Source organism: Haplochromis burtoni, unplaced genomic scaffold (assembly GCF_018398535.1).
Source record: "Haplochromis burtoni strain Fernald_Lab_line unplaced genomic scaffold, NCSU_Asbu1 Contig_379, whole genome shotgun sequence".
In the NCBI taxonomy this organism is placed as follows: domain Eukaryota; kingdom Metazoa; phylum Chordata; class Actinopteri; order Cichliformes; family Cichlidae; genus Haplochromis; species Haplochromis burtoni.
The window spans coordinates 206,173-226,977 of NW_024582740.1; the positions used below are offsets into that span (position 1 = coordinate 206,173).

General features: G+C 40.0%; 1 protein-coding gene across 4 annotated transcripts in view; it reads left to right on the top strand.

Moving 5' to 3' along the window:
• The window catches only part of clec16a (C-type lectin domain containing 16A), a 59,083-nt gene extending 38,284 nt beyond the window's left edge, over positions 1-20,799 (top strand). For 3 of the 4 annotated variants that reach the window (XM_014340508.2, XM_014340510.2, XM_014340509.2), the window contains 8 exons: positions 2,737-2,787; positions 2,927-3,055; positions 3,527-3,647; positions 9,793-9,944; positions 11,393-11,597; positions 13,187-13,357; positions 16,536-16,673; positions 18,477-20,799. In XM_014340508.2, the coding sequence (XP_014195994.1) occupies positions 2,737-2,787; positions 2,927-3,055; positions 3,527-3,647; positions 9,793-9,944; positions 11,393-11,597; positions 13,187-13,357; positions 16,536-16,673; positions 18,477-19,066 (1,557 nt within the window). In that variant the 3' untranslated portion in view covers positions 19,067-20,799. The remainder of the gene's footprint in view (positions 1-2,736; positions 2,788-2,926; positions 3,056-3,526; positions 3,648-9,792; positions 9,945-11,392; positions 11,598-13,186; positions 13,358-16,535; positions 16,674-18,476) is intronic. The other variant, XM_005943609.3, reaches the window with a different exon arrangement.
• Positions 20,800-20,805: the final 6 nt, after the last annotated feature.

The window sequence follows — 20,805 nt, forward strand, 5'->3', positions numbered from 1 at the left end:
AAAGAGAGAGGATAAGTACTCTTTAAAATACCAGAATAGGGAGGATGGTGCAGGTTTAAGTTTATTAGATTGATCAGTATTGCTGAACTATGAAAATTTTTTTTTGCATACAGACAGAATCTTTGTGTTTGTTGTTTTAAAAATAAGAGTATGAACTTATATAAAATGCGCAAGATATTACAACAGTTCATGTCTGAAAAAAGGACACTTGTATCCTCAGAAGATTCATACTCACGTATTCGGAGTATCCAAAAGTTAGATACTGTTTCGTCCATCGACCATGTTCACTCGTGCATCTCAGTAAGGACATCTCCTGGTTTCATCTTCATGTTTCCCTCTCACCAGCATACCAAACCGATATCATGACCAGCAGCTTTACAGCTGTGGCTCCAGCAAACATCAGCTGATACTAGAAATTAATATTAAATAAATTCTAACAACAGCTGATCAAGCTTAAACGTGCTGCTGTTGTTTAGCGCGACATCCGCTGGTTTCCTCTTTCTGGCGCAAAGTGGGCGATAAACAAACAAGAGAGAAGCCGATCAGCTGATCATTGATCAGTTTCATGATTGAAGTAGCAACAGGAGAGGGAGGGAGAGAGAGAGAAGAAGAGAGTTAGCGTAACGACAGAATAATCCAGCTTTGTGTCTTTTTTTCATTATAGTGAAAGTCCGGGACAAACTGCGTCAACCAAATCTGCAGCTCCATACAGCAATGTTACGACTTAGATTATATCTTATAACTCATAACTCTTATGTTAGCTGCCCTCAGTAGCATACTGTCTGAAATATTCGACGGCTGCAATAATTCTTTAAGTGTTATTTTTTCCTTGGTATTCTAATTTCACCGAAGTTTACTAAACTCAACAAACTTAATATTACTTACCGGGACATTTATTCTGTCCTCATTTTCTTTCACCGAAAAATTGTTTCCTGCAGTGCCGTCGTGCTTGGCTCTCCTACCTTTGCTAACGTGATGCACATAGTGCAGAAGCCGATGCTGCATTCACTTACACTCGGATATCTGAGCTTCACCATGAAAACATAATCGGACATTTGATATTTGATTCAATTTTATTGTTTTGCCTTTGGGGTGGCACCTGGGGTGGCCAGTCTGGTTGGGGGGGTGGCCTGTGACCCCCCAGGCCACCCCTCTGGACACGCCACTGTGAGTTAGGTGTTTTATTTATTCTTGAATGATTCATTGGTCCGTGTTAAGTGGTTAATCAAAAAAAGATTATGATTCTGAGCAGATACTGGCTTTGAAAGACCTTTTAGAAAGTCTGCAGTGCTCCAGGCACATAATATGAGTAAATAAAAACTGACCAGAAAACTGCGCTTGGACACAAAAAGTAAAGAACTAACAGTCAGCTCAAGAGTTTTCCACACTTTCATATGCAATCATAGACACTTGGTAAAAATAGCTGAAGCAATAAAATCAGTTAAGCTGGCAGTATACTGATAATCTATTATCAATATTCCACGGACCACACTACGGTTTTGACTTGAAAATCAATTTTTGGTCCGTTTAAGTCATGTCTGTGTCATCCTTCAGCTAAAAAAAGTAACAGAAAATAACACATTTGAGTGTTTTGCTTTCTGCCTGTGCTGCTAATTAACCAAGTTAATGCTAAGTATGTTAAAAGACAATACCTTCAACCTGCACAGGTCTTTGTGTTTTTACCCTTCAGCTGTTAAAGACTGGTAGACTATTGTTCTCACCCCTCTGGATGGGCCGACGTGGACACCCACTTTTGTGAATGTGATAAATCAAGAATGAGACGACTGATTTTGAAAAAATGGACAGGGAAAAAAGCCCTGTCTATCCGTGTCTCTGTTTCTAGTACATTATGCCAAAAGACCCGCCTTTCAGTTGTTTGACAAATTGTTCTTTTTGGACAGGAAACGGCTTGCTTTCTACAAAGTGAGGTTGTTTTTTTTTAGTGCATATTAATTTCAGTTTTTAAAATCTCAATTTATTTTGATTATATCACCATTAATATGCACTGTTTGAAAGAGAATCAGGTGGTGGCGTGTTTGAACACATCGGAAAAGTCACCAGTTCTTTTCTACGTCTGCCAATTCTGAATGTACTTTACACTGAAGAAGAACACCTTGTTCTTATTAAACTGTTATAGACAAACTGTTTGCATAGGCAGGTAATGCAAATGTGTCAAAAGGTAAAGGTGTCAAAAAGAAACCGAAACCATATCAAGTGTCTCAAAAAAGATCCTTGTGAACTCTGTAGACCGTAAACATGTGTCTGTGTCTTGTTTCTTTCTGGCCTGGATATTCTGTTTAATATTACACCTTAATTTTTTTGATGGGAATTGACAGATGAGATGGACTTGTGCCCTGTGCTCCTAATAGCATGTTTATTATGACAGGGCATGCATAAGCTTGTTATATTAGCTTGGGAACAGTACTTTCTGTTTCTTGTGTGCAACAGTAGAAGAATGTCATTACACTGGGAAGCTGACCGTGGACCCAAATAAACCAAGCACAGGATTATATATAAAAGTGTTACTTAACATGTATCTACGGGAAAATGTGCACTTGCATATGCTGTGTTTTGTTTTGTTTTTCACACTCTGCATGCACAGACTTGCACCCACAAAAAAAAAATCCCCAGAAAGCCTTTCACCCAAAATGGTTTTCTTTAATACTGATTGTATTTATTTTCTGCCCCCGTTTTCTCTTGTTTTTAAACGTCTTTTCAATGTCACTGTCAACACAGGGCGAAGAAATCTTTCTGGACATGTTTGAGGACGAATACAGGAGCATGACGGTGGGTTAGCCTTCGTTTAATATTTGCTTTCCTGCCCTCCCTGTTCAAAATGAAACATCAGCCCGACTCTGCAAGCACATTTCTCTTTCTGCTGTTAGGTCTGGGTGTTCTCATACACAATGTCGTCTCTGTGTTGCAGAGTAAGCCACTGAATGTGGAGTATCTAATGATGGATGCCTCAATACTGCTGCCACCCACTGGCACTCCTCTGACCGGTATTGACTTTGTAAAGAGACTTCCTTGTGGAGACGTGGAGAAGACACGCAGGGTGCGTCCGCCCACACACACAAGCTCAGTGACAGTGCCCTGGATAAATCTATTGTTGTAGCTCATGCTGGCTGTTCTTGGTACACTTCCAGAAATCTCAGTCCTCCCAAATGAGAAGCAGACAGGCAAAAGAAAATCCACTCACACACCCAAGTTCAGTGGACATACACAGACAATCAGGACTTGTAGTTGAGTTGTTCTTGAAGGGTTGTGGCACATCGAAGCAAACCAGTGAAATAATTTTCACTTAGAAGAATTTTTAAAAAGGTTTGGAGGTTTTTTTGTGATCAAAGGTTTGCATCCGTCATCTAAAAAAACTCTTATTAGGATTTTTAGAGGAGCACTGTTAGGTGTTTATTCTTATCCTTTGTTTAAAACTGCCAGTTTTAGACAGAAGGTTTATTGTAGCATGCAATTTCTCTGTATGTGTTTGTGCCTGTTTGTTTATGAGTGGGCTTTCTCATCTCTTCAGGCGATTCGGGTTTTCTTCATGTTGCGGTCCTTATCACTTCAGCTTCAAGGAGAACCCGAGACACAGCTCCCTCTGACCAGACCTGAAGATCTGATCAAGACAGACGATGTCTTAGACCTCAGTAAGACGCACACAGAGACACAAAGGCATACTCAATGTACACTTTGTAATACCAGACCACGAGCTACAGCTGCTGTGCAGATTTATTTCCATGCTTACAACAGGATAAAAGAATAACGACACGAGATTGTCACATTTCTTTTCTCACCCTCTTTCTCTCAGTCATGCTCTTCACCCAGTAGGTAACAGCACAGATGCAACACACTACTGTGGGTAAATGCACATACAAGCACTCGTACCCACAGCAACACAGCGACGAGCTTGAGAAACAATCACAAACACCTGTGCACAGAGGTTTATCTTACACAGAGATAACCTGAACCGTCTTCTCATATTGTGCACAGGTGTGTAGTTGTTACATGCAGACGTAATAGAAACTTACACGTGGTTAACTCTGCTCTGCTGTTGAGGATTGCAAGTATAACTGCAGAGTAATGCGAGCGAGAGTGATGACAGTGTCTCACACGGCAAATGTTCAAACTGTGCAAATCCATACTTGAACATTTCTTGTGTACGTGTTTCTGTATGCATCTGTGGCTCCTTTTTTTTTTTTTGCACGGTTTTCCGAGTACAGGTGTCAACCTCATAGCAAACCACTTCTCGATGCAAGTCCGCTTTCTACCAACAACAACATAAGTGTGTGTGCGTGTGCACATGCAGCAGCATTAAAAACATTGCATTTCAAGAAATGGAGTAGTGCAGAATCGATATTCTTTAGCTGGTACAGGTGTTGTATCTAAACAGAATATGAAAACCAAACATCTGAAAACAGTTTGAGAGAGACTAAGCGCACCTTTAGAGAAGTAACAATCAGCACAGTCACAACAGCTCGCAGTATAAACACGTCATGAAAGCTTAATGAAGATCAGAGTTATTCCAAAAGAAATACACAGATTTGCTAAACACTAAATCATCAGCATAGCTTCTTAAGCAGCATGTGCAAAAACCATTAATACTTTTAATGTTAGAAAAGGCCAAATGACACAATACTGTTTCTGAGCCAGGACAAAGGCAAATCCATTTCTTATCATTAAACCAATATCAGTTGCATGCAGTTGCCATGCCCTTACAAATTAACACATTCCAGTAAAGACGTGAGACTGAAACTCCCTAAACCATACAGAAAGGATAAAATGAGTCAGTAAAAGCAGACTTTACTATAATCATAGCAGCAAAATTATATAAAGGGCAAGCATAACATAATAAATGTATTTAAAAACTTGATATAAAATTGTATTTGCATGAATTCTTTCCATCATTTTTATATTTTTATTCATCAATAAGTAGTTTTTTATTTTTATTTTGTTTATGTAGGCATGTGTATCTCCACCTTAGTTCCCCAAACATGAGCATTTCTGCATATCTGCTCTATTATGCAAATTATGGGGCTTTTATTCAGGTTGTCTATCACAGAGTCGGCTTTACTGCTGTCGTTGATTAAGACAATCAAGATGTCTTATTATTTGTAATGATAATATTCTGATGTTGCACAGGCGTGTATTTGTTTTGTTTTTTTACATTGTGTTTCTTAATCGCCTTAAAAAGATAGTGCCAATAAAATCGACTTCTTAGAATTACCACAGAAAGCGAGAGGGTTTAATAAATTCCACCGGGGTTGTTACCTTAGTATTGGTGAGCTGCGGCCTTTATAGTTTTATCATTTCATCTGTTGAGTCAGCTGCACTATCGGTGCTTGGAAACCATGTTGATGTAAACCTGTGGCCTTATGGATGGAACAAACCAGTGTCTCAGCAATTTGTCTTTTTTTTTCTCTTTGTTTTTTTTTAACTTGCTTTCAGTCAGTGTCACAGTTGTGCTGCAGTTGGCTTATGTTAAGTGATCTCTTTGTCTTGTGATTGTGTGAACAGGCTATAAGTGAAAGATGTCTCTTCACGCCCGTCTTTTGGGAAGCCGGGCTGATGCCTCAAACACACTCGTGACAAATAGATGGCAATACAGCTATTGAAACCAAATGGCTCCCTTTAGCTTTCAAGTCTAATTCAGTGGTTGAAACCACGAATGTTTTGATGATTCCAAATGCCAGTCAAGAGTCTGTAGCAGATTAAGGTAAAGATAGCCTTTAACAGAGTCTTGATCATATCAGGTTTGACTTGATTTCCAGTAGTTTTATGCCTCTTGATTTTCTGTCATATATCTTACCTCTAGTATGGTTTGAAAGATTTTCCTGTGTTTGCTTTGTCTTTAAAGCAAGGTGGTTGACTCAGAACACAACTTCTCAGAGTAATAATGCAGGGTGGAGGGTTTTTCCTGTATACGGGGGATTTAAACCTGCCACCTTCCACCCACAAAATTCTTTTTCTGACCATTAGGCTGCCTCCGCCTCCATTCACAACATTTTTCTTACTAACTCTTAAATTACACAGCATATATGTATTTTAGTATATGTAGTCTCTGGAGGAATAAATCTGTGGTTGCATAGTCACACACGCAGTGGAAGTGTGACATTTTCATTCATGAACATTGCCCAAAATGTAGGGTGTGTGTTTTTGTGTGGATTGGATCCTTTATGTTTTCTTAATTAGCCCCCCTAAGGGCTGACAAACTTTATTATATTGAACAATGGATAATGGAGGAAAAAAGCTTCCTGATTGGGCCACATTTTTGGTGAATTTCAAAGCACACCCTGTGTTGCAGAGTGGGAGAGTATATAATTGTGCTTTATTGTGAGGCCACAAATATTCAGTTGCGTGTGCATGGAGTTGTTTTAACCTTGATAAATGTCTGCGCTCTTCTATTGCCTTTAGAGTTCACGTGGGCTGTGTTTACATGGAGCTTAATGTTTATTATCCCTGTAAAGGTCCACACAGTGAAAATCCTTATTATCACCTTAGCCATAAGAAATAAGACCAAACCCTTTGAAAGTTAAAGTGAACAATGTTCAGTTGCATTCTCAATTCATTTTTCGTGCTTCTCCGGTTTCCAGAAACCAGCGTCAAGTCTAAACTGGTCCTCCACGGAGGACCTTTTTCAGTACAAACTTTTCAAGTTCGCCTGAGAACATGTCATGTAGGTGTTTCGTAACCCTAACCAATGTAGAAAAAAATGAGTAAAACAAATTATTATACGTTTATGTAACTCAGAACTGATGATATATGCTGATATTTATTTGGAAATGTGACCAGCTGTTGCTTGTGGGTAAGACGGCCTGTAACGAAACTGGAGTCACATGTTTTGCATTTTTCTCTTCTCACCTTGGTGAATAGGGGTATTGTTCATGCAGCCTACAGCCAACTGGGAACACTTAAAAGCTGAAGAGAATACTGAAGTTAGGCAGCCATATGCTGTTTGATTTTGTTTAGAGTTTTTTTGGTTTTTTTGGCTGAACATCCCAAGTCATATCTTGCTTTTTTGCCCAAGGTGTCTCATTCGAATTACCTCAAAATCTGAATCAGAAAAGTAGAACAAGAACTGCTTTTGTGAAGACCTTTCTTCTTCTGGACTAATAGATCAAAGGTTCAAGTCTTTCATAGAAAAGTCCTTCTCTAACAGTTGTCTGTGTTAATAAAAGTAATTTTAGTCTTATTAAGTTCAGTGATAAATGAATGGAGTTGACTTGTTTTCTTTTAAATGTCCTGCGTGTTTTAAGCCCTTTTGACCAGGCAGGCTTTCCACTAGAAATTAGGTAGGCATGGGGGGTGGCACGGTTTTTTCCCCCGTTTATTCTGGGGATTGAGTGTGCAGAACTTCCCCTGGTTTCTCTGACCATTTGGTTGTCGGCATCCCTTGTGTTACCATCGAAAATTGATGACTGTATCTCCAGCTGTAGGTACTTTCACTGCTCACTGTTTCAGTAGGAACTGTTGAGTTCTTGGTATTCCCCATTGATCTTTAAATAGGCCGCATGTATGAATGAATGTGCAGCAAAAGCTTGCTGGCCCTGTGTAAGAAGCATATTGCTGTTAAATACCTAAATTTAAAGCCACTAGTTTTCTCAGATATGTGAATCTGAGTTGCTTTATGTTCATAGGATTAGTCATGTTGCACTGTAAAAGTAGATTAGTCAGAATACTTGAGAATTCAAATTAAGGAATAAAAATGAAACATAAATATCATCAAGTGGAAGGGATGTGTGAGAGACTGCAAGAGAAATTCCTCATGGGGGTTGTACGTCAGACTAATGTTACTGGTTTACATTTAGAGTCAGTCGAGGTGGGTGATAATTAGATCAAAACCAGTGGTGTCACATCAGATCATCAGTTCGGTATTTCGTGTTTACTTTACAGTAGGTTTTGTGGTAAATTGAAATGAAGAACTGGACATGTGGGCTTATTGTGTCTTGATGTATTTTCCAGGCGTGGGAGCAGAGCTTCTTCACTGTCCTTTAAAGCACTCGGTGTGTTTTGACTGTGTGTGTTTGTGTGCGTCAACTCACTGCCACTGTCTGCCCATCAAATCCGAGGTCATTTATAAGCTTTATATATAATGGAATAACACGGTAACAGCTCTCTTCTGGCCATGAAACTGCTTGTCAGTCAGATGTCTGATTCACTTTTGCAAATGAGGTACTGAGTGCAGTGCTAAATAAAGTTCTAGTTTTAAAGTGCTTTTAATAAAGGGCAGAGGTGCTCCGAAAGTGCTGTACAAGTTACCACAATACAAATGATACTTGTAGGGAAGCCCTCTTCCATACACTGAGTATAAAAAGGGCCATAATTCCTAAACACTTCATGAAATGCTTTTGTTAAACTCCTTAAATTAAAGATGAAAGTCTGGACTTGAATTGCATCTTGATTCATTGATACTTAAGGACCGATACATTATGCAATATGCATTTAATAATACATATGAAATATTATAACTATTGCTATTGCTAAATATTGTACGCTGTCTGACACACTTTCTGGAAACACCTTTTTATTTTTTAAGTGGCCAAACTGTCTTGTTTTAAATGTCCTCCATATTTTAAGACCTTTTCACCCGGCAAGCTTTCCAAAAGAAATTAGGTAGGCGTGGGGGGTGGCACAGTTATTTCCCACTACTCTGGGGACTGAACTCTGGTGAATAAACAGTCCCATGCATGTGGTGTGTGGACTACTTGGGGTGTTCACCTCAGTCCCCGAGAGCCTCATTACCTCTTGGAAAAGTTTTCCCATGGTAATCCAACTACTATTGGCTATGACATTACTATGACTGTATTTAAACACTTGGATTACTGACATTAGATCTCACCTGCCTCGATACCTGTCCAACAATTATTGTCATGTGCTTTGCTACTGCGTTGCATTGTGTAATCGTGTCCAGTTGGCATGTCCAGTACTGCAATGTTCTCACTTTTCATGAGAACATTGAGTGCATGCTCTACTGAGCATGAAAAAACTTCCTGAACACCTGCGATCAGCTAAAACTTCATTTTTGCTGATCTCAGTCATTTAAATCGAGGGTAGCAAGTTTATTATTTGAAGTGGCTTATCAATAAATCATGTCTGTATCCTCCTCTTAAACTTCTGTTTGATTATATTTCTAGTGGGTAGCTTCCCATGCACATTGCAGAGTTAAAGCAGCTGTCCTGGGGCCATAACATACAGGACTGGGTCCTCTCACAGTGTTTGACATTGCATCTACCAAGGTTGTAGTGGAAACAACCTGGACTGGTGGTGACATAGTAAACACATCTATAGTAAACACTAGCGTGGCAGATGTAAATAACTAGACGTCTTTGAACATGGAAACAAGTCTAGTCGAGGTTGCTTTTTGCTTGTGATTTTTACCAAAGTTTCATTTATATCATAACCTATATATGTTTGTCATTTTTTCCTCTTTCTATCCTGCTGTAAGGCCCTCCAGTGCTACACAAATACATTTGACATGAGTCAGTACATACCAAGATTTGAGACATGACAAATGTTTGATCTGTCTCTACAGACATGTCATGACATTGACTGGTGTGTGTGAAACGCCTCAGAGCTAACTTGAAACACTTTGGCAGAAGTAAATAGTCCTTTATTTAATAATATACATATTATTAATACGCTGTTTTGGGCTCGAACTCCAAATGCCATATTAAATATGTTGTAAACAGTTTAAAAAATGGATTACAATTTTTATATATGTTAAAAAAAAAAGATCTAAAAAAACATTTAAAAAAAAAAAACCATTGATGTTTATGTTTGTGATCCCTTTTTCAGATAACAGTGACCTGATAGCCTGTATGGTGGTCAGTAAAGATGGGGGACAGGCCCAGAGATTCCTCGCTGTAGATGTGTACCAGATGAGTCTGGTGGAACCAGAAAGCAAACGCCTTGGATGGGGTGTCGTCAAATTTGCCGGCCTCTTGCAAGTAAGAAAAAAAAAGTGTACACGTTTGTTGTTTTGTTTTTTCAGTTGAAATTAAATGTTGAGTGAAAACCATGAATTTTTTTCTGCAATATTGTACTCATTACTTACTCACTCTTGTTCATCTTGATTTATCTCTTTTTTGTTCTCCAGTGTAATTCTGCTCTTTTGTTCTCTAGCACAGGATGTTTTGTATTGCTGTCTTGTTGCGTTCTCATTACTCAGGCATTTTCTTTGTATACTCAATTCATTGTGTCCTTTTTACAAGAGACATGTAAAGCTCTTAGTGATGCCTTGAGGGTTTGTGCAGTTGCAGTTCACCTGTTTCAGTGAAAATGCTTAGTCATGCTGAGTAAGAATTTTGTTCCGCATACTATTGCCAGCAGGTAACTCTTCAGCAGCCGAAGTGAAAGACTTGTATACGCTTCCTGTCCTCTGAAAATAACCATAATTCCAATTAGAAAGAAACCGTGTCCTAAAGAAAATAGTGGATTTATACTAGTGGCTTTAACTTGTCATGAAATGTTTTGAAGCATTTTAGTAAAATGAGAATGCTAAACTGAATATGTACAGTTTGCTTGCAGGCATGAAAGGAACACAGATGACGCAAGCACCAGCATGACTCAGCTTATTCATTACACCTGGAAATTCCCAAGGCTTACGCCCGTATATTATCTGTTGATTGTTTTAGCATGCTGCAGCCTCATGTGCTTTAACAGAAAGCACAGAAATAGTCAAATACCTGTCTCACCTCTTTTATTTAATTTTTTTCTCCTTTTTAACAGGTAAAAGTGTTACGGTTAATAGTACGCTCTCCATCTTCAAATCCATCAGCACTGGCGTATACCTGAGGGCTGTGTTAGCTCACCTACTATACTTTAGAGATGGCACAATAACACTTTTTAATGTCCGATACTGATTTGGATATCTGCCGATACCGATATGAATCCGATATAGTGCATTTTGTAATCAATAAAACTGTTTTTTATAAATATCTTGCTGCATTTTGTGTAAGTTCATACTCAAGTTTTAAAAAACAAGAGACTGAAGCTATTCTGTTATACCTGTATGCAAAAAATGCACTCCACCCAAAACATTTTATAGTTCAGCAACATTGATCAATCTAATAAATTTAAACCTACACCATCCTCCCCATTTTGGTATTTTAAAGAGTACTTACCTACCTAACTAATAGGGTTGCCAACTCCCAGCAAAAATATTAGGGAACCACCCCCCCCAACCCTTAATCGATGTAATGAACTTTAATTTAATGCAAGTGTAAAACAAATGCACAGAAATCAATTATTTTTCTACAATAATTAGTTTCTCTTTCAGTGTTTATTGACTCTTTGTGAAGTCAGCTTTTGTTGTCCCTCTGGGGACACTAAAATGCAGATCTATTTCACACAATTTGATCCATCTTATCTTGCATTTTTTGTCCTCTTTCAACAGGACATGCAGGTGTCCGGCGTTGAGGACGACAGCAGGGCGTTAAACATTGTCATTCATAAACCCAGCTCCAACCCCCACGCCAAGCCCCTGCCCATTCTGCAGGCCAACTTCATCTTTGCAGACCACATTCGCTGCATCATCGCCAAACAGAGGCTAGCCAAAGGCCGTATCCAGGCCCGGCGGATGAAGATGCAAAGGATTGCCGGTTAGAAAACACAGAGAAAAACCACCTTTTAAGTCTTTTGTTTTTACCCAAAATGACCCTTTTCTCGTTAAGCTAGTGGCTTGTTTTCGCTGAGACTGAAAGTCTTCTAGAAAGTGCTGTGAAACTGTTCAGTATAGCAGCTTTTACAAGAAAACACACTTTATTTAAAACAGAAAGTCGCTGCTTTCTGGTGAACATGGTAAAACGGCCAACAGAAACTTAAAAAAACAGAAGTAACCTACGGTGAGAATTTAACAGTGAAAAATTAAATCAGTAATCCAGAACTGAAGCAAACATTAGGAAGGCTTCACGGCCTCAACAAAATGCTAAAATTCAATTTAAGCAAAATTTAAATTGAGACATTTATTTATTTAGTTAGTTAGTTAGTTAGTTAGTTAGTTATTAAAAGACATTTCAATTTACTAAATTTTGTGTTTGGGAAACTTCAGTCCAAGAGAAGTGAAAGTTCTTCTCTTTGTTAACTGACGTAGTGTAGGTCATTTCCCTGAATTAGCTTCTGGCTTTCTTCTAAGTTCTAAAAGTGATATATTTCCCCTTTTTTAAAAAGTTGTCAGTCGTATGTCTGTTTTCTTTTTGTGACGCTCTGATGATCTCAGAGTCATTTCTTACATTGCTATAATAAGCCTGCTGTTTTGCCAGGATATGTTTGACCATCTTCTGGCTAAAGTGGTGGGTGTTTCCTTTAACACAAAAATTACTAAAAAGTCCTTTGGCAAATAAGGATGGATTTACCCGTCAGTCCCTTGTACTTCCCCCCCACTGAAGTCCAGATTCTTTAGAATTACACAAAACTCATAACAATATAAAATCCTGCTAATGCAGCAAAGTTGAGGAGGATGTGATCCTCACCAAAATAGTCAATGTGGTCACAACAACAGTGTCAGATTGACTCATTGCCGATATAATTGTGCATACAAAAACATTTCTTGCTTAAATAAAATTTACTGTACTGTACAGAAAGCCGTCACTCCTGACTTTGTTTTGCTTCCATGGAGCCAGACTTTCGCTTTTAATTTTACAGACGTCTTGAGCAACAGTTCTCCAGGCTTGCTGAATGTATTTTTTTCTTTTATCCAAACCCTTGGAATACCTGAGTATGGTGTGTAATGTGCCCTTTAAAAAGCCTCATCAGAAATGATGTCAGTGGAAAGATAGTTCCCAAGAAGCCATTCTTAAGGAAGGGAAACTGGGAGAAAAGCCTGAGTTGTGCCTAATTCCACAAGAATTGGACTGAAAGTCAGTGGCAACAGGTCTGATGGAGTGATGAATCCAAATTTGAACAATTGTACCACCATGCAATACCATCTGAAAAGCTTCTGCCTGGCATCAGCTGCATTTTTTCCTTGTATCCTTTATACTGTTTCCATGTATGTTTGCATGTTATGACGTCTTTGCACTGGCTGTGCAAATTATAAAAAGGAGTGGTTCAAGATTCTTGTGCAATACTGTCATTGTATTAAAGACAAGTGGGTATTTTGTGTCCTGGAGTTTGCACTGGATCCTTAACTGTAACATGAACCTGTCCCACAGGTCAGTGCTACACTTTCACTTTTTCTTTCTCTCTTTAGCTTTGCTGGACCTGCCTGTGCAGCCCAGTGCAACAGAGGTGTTGGGTTTCGCTCAGACTGCAAACACTTCAGCCAGTGGCCTGCCTTTCCGGTTCTACGAGCAGTCTAGGCGGGCACCAAATGATCCCACGGCAAATAGATCAGTTTTTGCCTCTGTTGATAAAGTACCAGGTAACACACAGATGCACGTACCGTCCCAGCTTTTATCTCAGACCAGCTGTTTATAGCGTCTGACCCAGTGGTACTATGGTTTTGTTATTGCTTTTATTTCTTTAGTGTTGGGGTTGAACATTAGATAAGTGCTTCACTAAAAACATAGATTAGATGCTTTAAATAGAAAAGGGATTCTTCAGAACTGAGCTGAAAAGTCCCTTCATATTACTTGCATTTTAAAAATTCTTGCATTTGTTAATCCTTTACAGGGCGCTCATCGAAATACTTTGGCATTTTTATGTTACAATGAAGGTCAATTAAGTTAATATACACTGTTTACATGTTAAATGTACAAGAAAACACATAGAAATGTTTATTTTAACTTCCTTAACTGACATGTCTGCTTGTCACAAATATATCACCCACATCAAAGTACATTCCTGCCCAGTGACTTAACTTCTTCATGGTTCTTAGTGAGGCTGTAATGTGACACAACTGAAGGTTCAAGAGAAATCAAACCCAGCTGAGATATTTATACTCGTATTCAGAGCGTTAAGATCGCTTCAACTCTAAAACTGAGTAAATGGTAAATAAATGTATTTATATAGCGCTTTTACTAGTCCCTAAGGACCCCAAAGCGCTTTACATATCCAGTCATCCACCCATTCACACACTGGTGATGGCAAGCTACATTGTAGCCACAGCCACCCTGGGGCGCACTGACAGAGGCGAGGCTGCCGAACACTGGCGCCACCGGGCCCTCTGACCACCACCAGTAGGTAATGGGTGAAGTGTCTTGCCCAAGGACACAACGACCGAGACTGTCCAAGCCGGGGCTCGAACCGGCAACCTTCCGATTACAAGGCGAACGCCCAACTCTTGAGCCACGATCGCCCCGTATGTGTGTACTCTCAAACACAGGATGTTCTATTCTGTAGCACAGAAGTTGTTCCCTTGGGTATTGTTGGGATTTCTGCTATAATAAACCTGAATTGAATTGCAGTTCCCTTATTCCATAAAGAAGCCGAGCAGACGGCTTGAAAGAAAAAAAGTGTCCATTTTGAAGTCTATACTGAGCCCACGTTGAACAAAACATTAACAGTGAAGTGTAGATCTACTGAAAAATACTGAGATCTAAATTGTAAATATAGAACACAAAGTCAATCTTAATTAAATAAATCATACATATTGAATTACTAAATCAACTTTAGCAGACAAGATACCAGTGTAGGCAATGTAAGTGCAATAAAAGGTGTTATAAGCTCATAAAACTAAACATAATGACACTGTTCACTATTCGTGGCTCGGAAATGTCTAAATGTGTTGAATTTCTCATTGTATAATAGTACACAATCCTGTGGCAACATCCAGTTTACTGGGATTTACTTATTGAGCGCTACATTATGATGTGCGATACCTTTTTTTTTTTAATGCCCAAAGTATGGCTTACTACATGCATCTGGTGTACATCTAAAAATAGACTTTCCAGTTTTAGTTGAACGTGTCAAACGATCAAATGTGGCGCCACTGTTTTCATTCCAAAATTTCACTCATTTCAAGAAATCCTACACAAACAACACATATCTGAACATTTAGGGCAACTATTCAACCACATAATGTGTGAGTTTCATCAACCCACCACTGTTAGTTTCAGTATTATGACCACAGATGAAAGAGTGGGCAGGGGCGAAAAACCAAATTTCCCAAATTCCAAAAGAACTGTGAAGTCGAAATGCTGTGGCTTACTGCTGATTGGTTAGAAACAATGATGTCACTATCTGTTACATAGCCTGATCTATGCTGATTGGTTTAGAGAAATCCATGTGGTTCTAAAACCTAACAGTGATGTGGCAAGGCCTATTTTGAGATCTTGTGAAGTTCCCTGTATATGGTTCCTCACTCGATAAAGCAGTGAATACTGTTCGTACTGTTGTGCTTTACTTCGGTCGCTCTGTCTGTTCCTGTAATATAATCCCTGTGAGTAAGTCCCACTGAGTACACTAATATAATCCCTTTTCAATGGATTTCCGTGAGTTATATCACTGTACTCACTGTATCTTCAGCTCCTGAATACGACTCTTTTGTCCTCCTTAGCAGGAGAATCTCCTCTGGAGTTACAAGGCACCCAATTAGTAGTTTTATTTTTCCAGAGGGCAACACGTGGGGTAGATTACGAAGCCTGTTCTTAAATCTTGACACGGTATCATTACCTCAGCTGAAACAGTTTGGAGCTTCAATTAATACGACTGTATGCCCTTACCATGTCAGTCCAGTGTGTGTAGTGTGTAAGCAGGTATAAAGGGCTTGTTTACCAAATCTGTATCTGCCAAATATTAAATATGCTCACAACTGCTGCTTCTGTTGCTGTGTTGTGGTGGTGAATAATGTCCTGAAAGTGTCGCAGTGAAATCATAGTTTCATCGTTTTTTGCAGTGAAATAGTGTAACGAATAGCACTGAACATCCTGAGGTACGACCGCACGGTTTTTATTCAGGTACAGGTCTGACTGACCATCAGATTTCACTCAGTTCACCCTCTTATCCAAATGGAGTCTCGTGCAAGATAATGAAGCTTCCCTCCACAGTAACTTCGAGGTCACTGTGACCTTGACTTTATTATTTATTTGTTCACTAAATTCTAATTAGTTCATCCTTGCAAGTAAAAGTTGGTGTCACACTTGAAGAAATTCTCTTCAGATGTTCAAGAGATTCCACATTTAAAAGGAGACAGACAGACATCCAAAAACATATCGGCTTTGGCCACAGGTGTCCCAGTGGGTACGTAAAAGTTATCATGACATCAGTAAATGCTTGTGATACGCTGACCCTTATGCTAATATTTAACAGCCATGGGCTTCTAAGAAACTGAGCCAGGAATATGCAGGTTAAGCAAAATAACATCTGGATGAGCTGGATTCATTGTGGAAATATGTAGCATGCAGATGAAGTTAAAATCAAGCCTTTTCTAAATCAAGAACAGACACTGTTTCTTGGGAAATGTTTGCAAGCTGTGGGATCTGCCCAAGCGTAGAGGTTTCTAAATTTTACCCAAGCTTTTTTACGAGCCACATTAATTAGTTTATTTTGTAGAATATTGGAATAAAAACGCCTCTTTTTATGTGTGTTTGTAGCAGAGAACACTTAAGAGACAGTTTGAGTTGCTAATGGCAAGGGTCTGTCTGTTGCACTCATTCCAGGGTTTGCAGTGGCTCATTGCGTGCCCCAGCACACTCCCTCACCCCTCTCCTCACCCTCACCTCCCTCCAGTGGAAGCGGGAGCACGGGGCGATGCGACTCTGTTACTGCAAGCACGACATCAGCTCAGAGTCCTGCAGGTAACGCTCACACGGACGCACACAAACCACCACAGCTCCTGCAGGCGTAAGCATGAAGACAAACTTATATTACACATGCTCTGAATTTAAATAAAACGTTTAAGTGACAAAGGAACTCAGTCCTTTGCAAATTATTGTAGCACGCCAGTGTGCCGAGCAACTATATTTGTGTTACAATGCATGCACACACACCTCCTTGACATATGGAGAGTTTTGTAACTATAATACAACTACATACACAAACCTCCAAAACCACAGTAGCTGGCAGTGGTGTTTCACTGTGTCGTATAGATGCCTATGTGTGGTCGACGTGACAATGTAAATAATCATATTGGCTCCCTCCCACATCAGTTAAATAGTTACAACACAGCACTGTTCCCTTGCAGATTCAGTAGATTCCTGCTACATGAAGCAGCTGTTGTTGTGGATTGGTGCCGAATAAATAAAATAAATTAGCAGCCATTTTCTTGCTCATGAGTCCACTGTTATGTCTTTCCAAGCAATAGTTAAGCTTGCAAAGCAACGTTGGCATGACAACCTGTGCGTCAGAAAAGAGGTGCTCCAGCATGGCCATCGTCTGAATGTGCAGGGAGACAGTCTTTGAATGGTGAATACGATAAAAGAGAAAACAGTGAGGCTTATCAGCTGTTTAAGGGACTTTACACAGAAGATTATAAAAAGCTATAATCTGCGTGTCTCTACACAGACATGTCTGATGATATACTGATCATTTTTGGGGTTTAGTAGTTACACAATAACACTGTCATATGTAAGGCCCCATGATTGAACCACCAACCACATGATAAACTGGGATTCATTGAATTGAATACCAAAGCAGGTAAAGGCTGCTCTGATCGGATTCACTGATGGGATTGATAACAGTAGAAGAGCGATGCTTGTGATGCAGGAGTTGAATAGATGAAACTGTTTTGTTTTTGTTTTTTTAAAGACAAATGCGGGTGGAGAAGGAGCAGGCTAGACCAAATGTTTCCAAATCATGCAAACATACTCGTCTAGTTTATTTTATTGCTCTAAAACAGCTTTTCTGTTGTTGTTTACTCTTGTGAAACATACCTCACACTCTTACGATGTAAGTATGCCTACATCGTAGTTTATAGTATACAGTCAGGGCTGGGTTTTTGTTTAAAATCCGATTGTGCAGTGGTTCCATGATGGAGGACATTTAGGCTCTAAGAGGCTTAGAAAATAGTCTTAACCTTGTCAGCGGGGACTGGCAGATTCTTTACAGTGTAAACAGAGCGCTTTGTGTGCCTCAATTTCCAATTTTCCTCAGTGGTCTCAGGTTCCTATTGGCTGTGTATATTTAAAATTCTAAAGGTTTCAGAAACCTTTAGAATTGGAAAATACTGAATTTTGCCAAAATGGAATATGGTACAGTTGTACACATTTAACCAACAAGTGAAAGATCCCTGGTTTGATCCCAGGAGGAAACACAGATTCATTTGGGGTTTTATCAGGAAGGGCACTAGTGTGAAAATCTGCCAACTCTAACGTGCAGAGTTAGCGGTGGTTCTGGCACCCTGTGAATAAGGGAGCACTGAAAGGTTTTTGTCTGTTATGCAAAGACTTCCGATATGAACTTTCTTTAAATTGACCTTGATACACTCACCCAGTGCCTCTGTATTTTTATCTGTTTCCTTTAATTCGAAGCTACTCTTTTTACCCACAGTCCCCTGTGTGGACTGTGCTACAAGCTACATCATTTCCCACCCCAGTGCTAATCCGTAGAAATGTCTGCCTCTGAGTTTAGCTCCCTCACTGTCTTCTCTATCACTCTCCTAGATGACGGTATACTTTTGGAGCACACTCCGCCCTCGTCCTCAGGCGGAGAAAGTGAAGGAGGAGGTGGAGAAGTAACATTAGTCTCCTCTGCTCCCTCAACCCCAGCTCCAGCTCCAGCTCTGGCCCCGAGCCTCACCCCAGCCTCCCAGCCCACTATCTCACTCCTTACCGACAACAGCGCAGGCACCCTGAGCGTCGAGTCGCTCACCCTGCTGCCGCCTGCCGACCCACCTCGCCTGCACCTGTGCACCGGCCACGTCACAGCGGCTCAGTCCCTACAGAGACCAGATGCCTCTATCGCAGAGGAGGAGGAGGAGGGGGACGACGAGTTGGTTAGGAAAGACGAGGAGGACGGCTCGCCGATAGATGAGACTGAAACAGATGCAACGGTAAAAGAGGAAACCACTGAGACGACCGAGACTGTCACACCCACAGATGAGGTTCCAGAGAGAACAGATGAAATACAAGGTGAAGGCACACCTAAAGAGCTCAATGGGGACCTCGAGCAAGAAAGAGAAGGCGTGACAGCTGCAGAGTCTGATAATGCAGAGTTAGACACTGAAACACCAGACTCACCTGAGCTGGATTAAGGAACATGCAGTACTCGTGCAGTCACCAGTGTGATAGATAATATACCAAGCTCATGATGGAAACTGTAGGTTAGAAAGTGATGTGAATAGTCCAAGAGGCTTTCGGAAGCATCTCAACATTTTGTATTTGCACATGAAGAAAGACTCAAAACAGACACTGGTCAACGAGGGCTCAAAGCACATTTGGCTTTCCGTGCTTTCTAAGCTCGTGTTTTCTCTTCTTTTTCTTCTTTTTTTGGCACATGTGTGTCGAGGCGCGCAACCAGCAACGTTTTTTACTCATTCTGATTGTGTATGAGCTCAAACACATACCACACGCTACTGCTGCGAGCTGCACTTTTCGAAGACCTATTTTTGTGTCATATTTTCCCATACCGGGTCACCACATGCATTTCGGTGGTGTTCACGACTATGCTAAACACAGAACACCACTGCAAGTCAGATGGGTTAGCAGTTTCTGTCACCCTGCAACTGCTGCTGGGTTGGGTGGGGTGTGTTTGTAGGTTTTACATATTTTTCCATTTAGTGAGCAGTGCATTTAAAAATTTATCAAGTCATCTCTAGCATAAGCTAGGTGGGAGCAGGTCTCAAATTGTAAATGTTCACCATCTTATCTAATTCATAAAGCTGAATAACCAATCGGTGCCATGACTAACCAAAAGGATTAATGGGAAATCTGATCGGGATCGCTCAAGGGCTGTAATATAACTGGAATAGTACTGCTCAAGTCTGTTCATTCAGTTATTCATTCACTCTGAGAGTCTGTAGGGACACAGGTTGCTAACTGAGAAGCTATTTATTGTTTATTTTAGAAAAGTAAAAGTTGGTTTGTTGAATTAAACTCACAGGTTAATGTTAGTGATGTTGGATGTTCAAGTCTGCACAAAACAACACTTGGGTTGAATGTATCTGCTGGTTTCCTCCTGACACGCTAACGTGAGCTCATTCTCCATGGATCTGGCTTTGACTAGATGAATGCTTTCACACCTTAATTTGAAAAAGAGGGTTATTTTTAAAAAGAGCTTACTGCCTCCAAAAATTTCTAAAACACAGTGTTTGGATTTTTTCGTTATTCTTGTGGCATTACAGATAAATTTTTCAGGAACAAGTCACAGCTCTCACATGAGTGTCACGGGGGGAAACCCTCACATGCTCCTCTTCAATTTTCCTTTTTCTTTTAATCAGATGAATGAAGCTTTACTACTGCAATAATCTTAAGAGCTAACCAACGAGGGGAGAAATGAATGTAATGGGTAACCTGTCTCTCCAAACAGCAGTGTTTGATCAATTTGAATGAAACTGGTGTGTTTTAACTTGGAATTTGTGACTTGATTTGTAAATTATAGGATTAAAGCACACTCTTCAGTCCATCTATTCCCATAATTTCCTGCCATTCTCCTCCTCGCTCACACACCATCTTTTTCTGTGCCATCCTCACGCAGCTGAAGTCTTAATGCTCGGAACATTCTTATTTTTTTAACTGTACAGTCCTCAACAAGTTTCTAAAATGAGAACTTCGGAGCAATACGGTCTCTTATTATTTCCATCTTGCTACTGTAAATAGCAGCCGAATGATAGTGAAGTTCACGGACATGCTGAAGAGGCTTGGCACAGTTTGGAGAGTTGATAAGAGGCTTTGTAGAGAGCATATTTTCATGTTCCCTGCAGCCACTACCAATCTCTACCAGAACATGCAGTCACAAGCTTCCATAAGTCTCTGATTGTAGTGTGTGTGTGCG